The sequence below is a fragment of the Ranitomeya variabilis genome, chromosome 7 (assembly GCF_051348905.1).
Source record: "Ranitomeya variabilis isolate aRanVar5 chromosome 7, aRanVar5.hap1, whole genome shotgun sequence".
Classification (NCBI taxonomy): domain Eukaryota; kingdom Metazoa; phylum Chordata; class Amphibia; order Anura; family Dendrobatidae; genus Ranitomeya; species Ranitomeya variabilis.
In genome coordinates, this window is record NC_135238.1 from 208712128 (window position 1) to 208718481 (window position 6354).

The 6354-nt window shown below is 39.4% G+C and overlaps 1 protein-coding gene across 1 annotated transcript in view; it reads right to left on the bottom strand.

Annotated features, from left to right (window-relative positions):
- XIRP2 (xin actin binding repeat containing 2) overlaps positions 1 to 5985 on the bottom strand; it is a 329976-nt gene extending 323991 nt beyond the window's left edge. The window contains exon 1 of the mRNA XM_077272801.1: positions 5776 to 5985. Coding sequence (XP_077128916.1) covers positions 5776 to 5985 — 210 coding nt within the window. The remainder of the gene's footprint in view (positions 1 to 5775) is intronic.
- Between the last annotated feature and the right edge of the window lie 369 nt (positions 5986 to 6354).

Here is a 6354-nt window from a genome sequence, read left to right on the forward strand (position 1 = left end):
AATTGGAGCTGAAATAAATTTTGTGTGAAAAAAAGTTAAATGTTCATTTTTATTTAAACATTCCAAAAATTCCTGTGAAACACCTGAAGGGTTAATAAACTTCTTGAAAGTGGTTTTGAGTACCTTGAGGGGTGCAGTTTTTAGAATGGTGTCACACTTGGGTATTTTCTATCATATAGACCCCTCAAAATGACTTCAAATGAGATGTGGTGCCTAAAAAAAATGGTGTTGTAAAAATGAGAAATTGCTGGTCAACTTTTAACCCTTATAACTCCGTCACAAAAAAAATTTTGGTTCCAAAATTGTGCTGATGTAAAGTAGACATGTGGGAAATGTTACTTATTAAGTATTTTGCGTGACATATGTCTGTGATTTAAGGGCATAAAAATTCAAATTTGGAAAATTGCGAAATTTTCAAAATTTTCGCCAAATATTCATTTTTTTCACAAATAAACGCAAGTCATATCGAAGAAATTTTACCAATATCATGAAGTACAATATGTCACGTCTTGAAGTGATATGTGTGATTAAATCTAAGCATGGAGAGCATCTGGCTGCACGATCTAATTTTGCAGTTAGCTTAAGTTTTCTATTGCAAGCAAACAAATTATAGCTGTATCAAAGAGTCCCTATAATTATCACAAACTAAACTGGAAGAAATTTTGTTTACTGGAAAAGAAAATCCTTCTTATGACTTTTAAAAACAAAAATCAGCACAGAGACCTGGGGTATGACTGCAACTCCTGCCACCTTCAAGTTGCTCTAATCATTAGAAAAAATTGCAGATAAAAAAAACAGGCAAGTAATAAAGAGAAGTAAAAATGTCTTCTCTGTGGTCCATCCAAGTAACATGAGTTTAAGATCAGAGTTGTACACGGAGCCTCTCCTGAGTAGCTGTAAGCACTTTAGGTGTTGTAGTAAACCTATGGTCACCTGGGTGGGGGAAGACATGACCCCGCTAATGAATGGAGGCTAGGAATGAGTCACAGAAACAGGTTAACTGGAAAAGATGTTTACTGGGACTTTCATGCCTAGGGCTCTGACACATCAGTGAGACACAATGGCACTGGGGTAAAACCGTAAGTTTAGCCCTAATGTTGGAAAGTAGTCAAGCTAGATCACTTCAGACTGCTTCAGTTGCATACCAGTAGGGATCCTCTCCTTCATCTTTGTGATCTCCCGATTACGGAACCAGGTCTCTTCATCATAGCCCCAAAAGGCGTCAATCAATACTAGCTCCTGCCCAAAGATGCTCCAGTAAATATCTGTTAGTTATGACACTACCCTAACTACTATGGTGGTGAAAAATATTCGCTCTTTTTATATCTAAATCATTCCATGGCACATAGTTTTACTGATACATCACTGAATATGGTAGGTGCGCTAAATGCTCCACAACAATCTGTGAGCCATTCCTATCTGAAATTATCCAAAACAGTATATAAATAATAATACACACTATGATTTCCTCCCACACTCCAAAGACATATGGTAGGGAATTTACAGTAGAACATGGGCCCCTGTGGGGATGATGATGATGATGATGTATATAAAGTGGAGTGGATATTAATGGTGCTATAAAATTGAGTAAACTAAATAAATACAATTGATAAAACACGTATAAGTTATGAATAGATACAGGAACACAGTTTAGCATTAAAGTGAATACTAAATGGACCTTATCTACTTCTAATACCTTGATATGGGAGAATACCTTCATAATATGGTATTTAAAAGATCTACCTATAATTAGAGATGGGCGAACCCAAACAGTAAAGTCCGTGGTTGGTAATGAATAACTACTGTTCGGGTATGGACCCCAAACATGGACTTCACCAGGAAGTCTGTATAAGGGTACGTTCACACAGGACTTTTTTGCTGCTTTTTTTTGCTGCTTTTTTTTATGCTAATTTTCAGCTGCTTTTTACAGTACCAGTAAAGCCTATGAGATTTCAGAAATCTCATGCACACACGTTGGTTTTTTGTTTGATCAGTTTTTTCTGCTTTGCTGCTTTTTTTGGACATAGGGCATGTCACTTCTTTCAGCGTTTTTGCAGCGTTTTTGCAGCGTTTTTTCACCCATTGACTTGAATGGGTGATGAAAAAAACGCTGCAAAAACGCTGAAAAAACGCATGTAGCATTATTTGCTGCTTTTTTTGTGCAGAAAATCATGGCCAGCAGGAAGGGATCTCACAGCCAAGAGCTTAGGGGTGTGGTTAGTGAGGTGTGAAGAGCCATTGTGAGCCATTGTGAGGTGTGAAGAGCCATTGTGAGGTGTCCTGATTGTGATCTATTGTGAGGGAGTTCCTGGTAGTGAGGTGTGAAGAGCCATTGTGAGCCATTGTCAGGTGTGAAGAGCCATTGTGAGGTGTCCTGATTGTGATCTATTGTGAGGGAGTTCCTGGTAGTGAGGTGTGAAGAGCCATTGTGAGCCATTGTGAGGTGTGAAGAGCCATTGTGAGGTGTCCTGATTGTGATCTATTGTGAGGGAGTTCCTGGTAGTAAGGTGTAAAGAGCCATTATGAGGTGTCCTAGCAGCTGAAAATTGGCATAAAAAAAAGCAGCAAAAATCTGCAGCAAAAATCTGCAGCAAAAAAGTCCTGTGTGAACATACCCAAAAAACGCACCAAAAACGCACCAAAAAAACGCACCTAAATTAGCATAAAAAAAAGCAGCAAAAAAAAGCAGCAAAAAAGTCCTGTGTGAACGTACCCTTACTGTTTAGGTTCAGCCCCGTTCCTCCCCGAACACCAGGTGTTTCTCGCACTGTCATCTGTCATCACTTTGTCAGTTGACAGCATGAGCTCGCAGCTGTGACCAGAGGTAAAAAGTTTAACTCCAGTCATTGGTGTTGGCTGATGGGACTACTACTCCCATCAACATACACCTGTGGCCACTAATAACAGCAAGAGCAGGCGGTCGCTAGGCTCTAAATAAATAATTTAAAAAAATGGAGTGGGTTCCCCTATATTTGTCATAACCAGCCAGGCAAAACTGATGGCTGGTGGCTGCAACCCTCAACTGTTAGTATTAGGAAGGTTGGTTTTCAAGAATAGAGGGGCCCCCACACTGTTTTTTTAAATTATTTAAATAAATAATTAAAAAAACATCATGAGGTTCACCCCATTTTTTTCAACCAGCCAACCTAAAGCACACACCTGGGGGCTGGTATTCACAGACTGGTAATGGGCCATGGATATTGGCACCCCCCAGCCTAAAAATAGCAGCCCACAGCTGCCCAACAAAAGGCGCATCCAATCTGGTGCTTTGCCCAGTTCTTCCCACTTTCCCTGTGGTGGTGGCAAGTGGGGTTCATATTTGTGAGGTTGATGTCACCTTTGTGTTGCCAGGTGAGATCAAGCCCATGGCTTAGTAATCGAGAGGTGTCTATAAAACACCTATCCATTATTAACCATATAGTTATACTGTAAATAAACACACAGCCAAAGTAAAGTCCTTTATTTGAAATTAAAAAACACTGTTTTACTTTTTTATTTAAAAATAACAAACAAAGTTATACTCACCTAATGCCCATTCCAGTGAAGCCATGGTCTCCTGTAAAAAACAAACAAACATAAAAAACAATCATATCCCTCACATCTCCATCGCTCTGTCCCCTTAATAAATGTCTAGATAAACAGTTTTTAACTTGGATGGTGCCAAGATGTGACCGTCCTGGCTGAAAACCTCTGAGGAATGAGCAGCTGCAAGCTCAGCCTCAGTGACTAGCAGTGATGTCATCGAGGTCACCACAGGTCACTGAGGCTGCATTTCCAGCCATGCCACTGCACTGCAGTGACCTCAGTGATATCACTGCTAGCACAGTGAGAAAAAGTCTCATGGCAGCACATGTTCTTGGTTTCATCTTTGGGGAGAAGTTTTGGCTATCATTATCCCGTAATAGGAGCTCTGGGTGTAACTGCTGGAGAAATGTGGGGGAACAGGATGTTACTACCCAGAGGGCTAAGGATGTGGTACACAACCATCCATCAAAACTGATTGTGACCACTGATCTAGGGAAACAAAGAATAGGCCATATTGAAACCTAAAATCCTTAGTATATTATATACAGTATACCACCCACAAATCAGATGCCATGCTCAATGTGACACGCTTCTTTTAATTCTAAATCCATATATTGTGTTACTTTTATGAAACTATAGAATTAAAAAAATGGAGAAAAGTCAATGCTTCGGTGACTTTGAAAGTGTGATCAGAAAAAGACTGATACAGTATATGGTTGTGGGCTATAGTGGAGCCATGAACCAATCTAGTCTTAGAAGTGCAATAACCTGAACAATGTGTTAATATTGCTTTGCGCTTACTATGCAACTTCACTGCATGTAGCAACACTATGTGCCTTGGGCTTTTACATGCTTATGAAAAACCCATTTTGTGACACAATATGGGCATAGAAGCATATATATTTCTGGATGTGCACATAATTGAATTTTATTTTTTTCATTTCGATCAATGTAAATTTTTACGGTGAAAATATTGCTTTGTATCTACTTGTAAGAGTCTTCAAAAACACTACTTGAGAACAAATTGGTATGCTAGTATTGGAAGACCTTCTTTCATACATATTTTGTTACCATAATAACATAACATTTAAACCAAAGTAGTGTCAAAACTTTACCAGAATTGTGAAAGTCCAGAGTAGGTGTTACAAGCATGCAAGTGTATTTAAAATCTTTTTGGCTGAATGATACTTAATCTAGATCAGCAAAGAACTGATAATGTAATTCATAGAGAGGAGCAATTCTATTCAATGCAAATAAAAGTCATGTTGAGTTTCAGTAAATTGTCTAGATTGGCTGAATTCGAACAATTTGCAATTCGATTTGCACAAAACACTCAAACAGTGACTACACAAAGCAGAAGATTACATTAGCCAGAGAAGGCCCACATGACCACAAGCCCAGCCACATGCATGTCCCTGTAATGTCTTACAGCTACCCCTTTACATATTATAGAGCAGCCAGTCATGAAGCCTGTATAAAAACAAAGTAGGGAATGAAGCAGCCACTTTGTAGTGAATCTGAATGATGACAGGATTTTACAACTCACAGCTTAGCAATAGCGATAAGGAAGGAAAACCATAAAACACTGCATAAAATATTCACTCATCTCTAGGGATGGGCGAACCCGAGCTGTAATGTTCTGGACCCGTACCGAACACACAGTGTTCGGTCACAAGGTCCTGAACATGGGTTTCCATGGGAAACCTGTGTTACATTTCAGGTCCAGTTCAGGTCCAGGGCCTGTAAAGGCATAAAATTAATAATAAACATTATAATTATACTTACCTGTCCAGCGACGTGTGCTCCCGTCACGCTGTCTCCCAGCCGCATCTGCTTCCGGGGCCGCTCATTAACTTCCGGCAGTATTCACTGCACTTGGCAGTCTTCAGCTTTTCCTGTTCGTGCGGAAGCAGGTGCGGCAAGATGGAAGGACGCGTCGCTGGACCAGAAGGTATAATTATAATGTTTATTATTAATTTTATGCTTTGTTTTACAGCCCCCTTCCCCGCCCCATCCCATATCTTTAAAGTCCAAGCTCGGGGGTTTGGATGCAAGTTTGCGTCATCTCCGGCCCCCGAGCTCGAAATTTACAAAAAAACTCGGGCAAACCAGCCAATCCCGATCATAGGGGGTTCGCCCATCACTATTCATCTCTAGTAATTCATAACTTGAAGACACTTCTAAGACAGGGAACAATTCAAAAGGTAAAGAAAATTTTTCAAATAAACATGAGAACAAAAATTGTTTTACCTTTTTCTTGCCGCTTTTGCGTGGCATCACAACTATGCGACTTGGCTTTTCAAACATCATTTTCAGATTGTCCAGAGGGATGGCAAACCTTTCAATTTTGCGTGAAGCCTGGAGATCTTCTTTGAAAATGGTCTCTCCATTTCTTTGTTTCTGTTGTGACTGAGATGTTTGGTTGGTCCTTCTATCTTCAATTGTACGTGCCTTACTCATACTTCTGGCCCCCCAAAAATATTACATCTATAACTTGAATTACTTATTAGCTTGTGAATTAGTCTTAGACTTAAACCTCAATGATTATGCTCAAGAACCATATGCGTTCAGTGGAACAGAACGTCAAGTTGGTCAATTATTCCCCATAAATTTGTTTCCTTTGTTATTATTTTTCTTTTTTAGAAATATAAGCTCATTTTTTTCCTTATCGCAATTATTCCATTAAAGTTTTCTTTTTTGTTTCAGCTCCTTTCAGTACCTTTTACACTGTTGCTTTCAGTTGTCTTATCTGATAATCTGCCAATGGCAATGAGTTTTTCAGCCCCGGCAGCTTAAAGTTTGGTCCTGGCAATCATTTTTCCAAGAAGC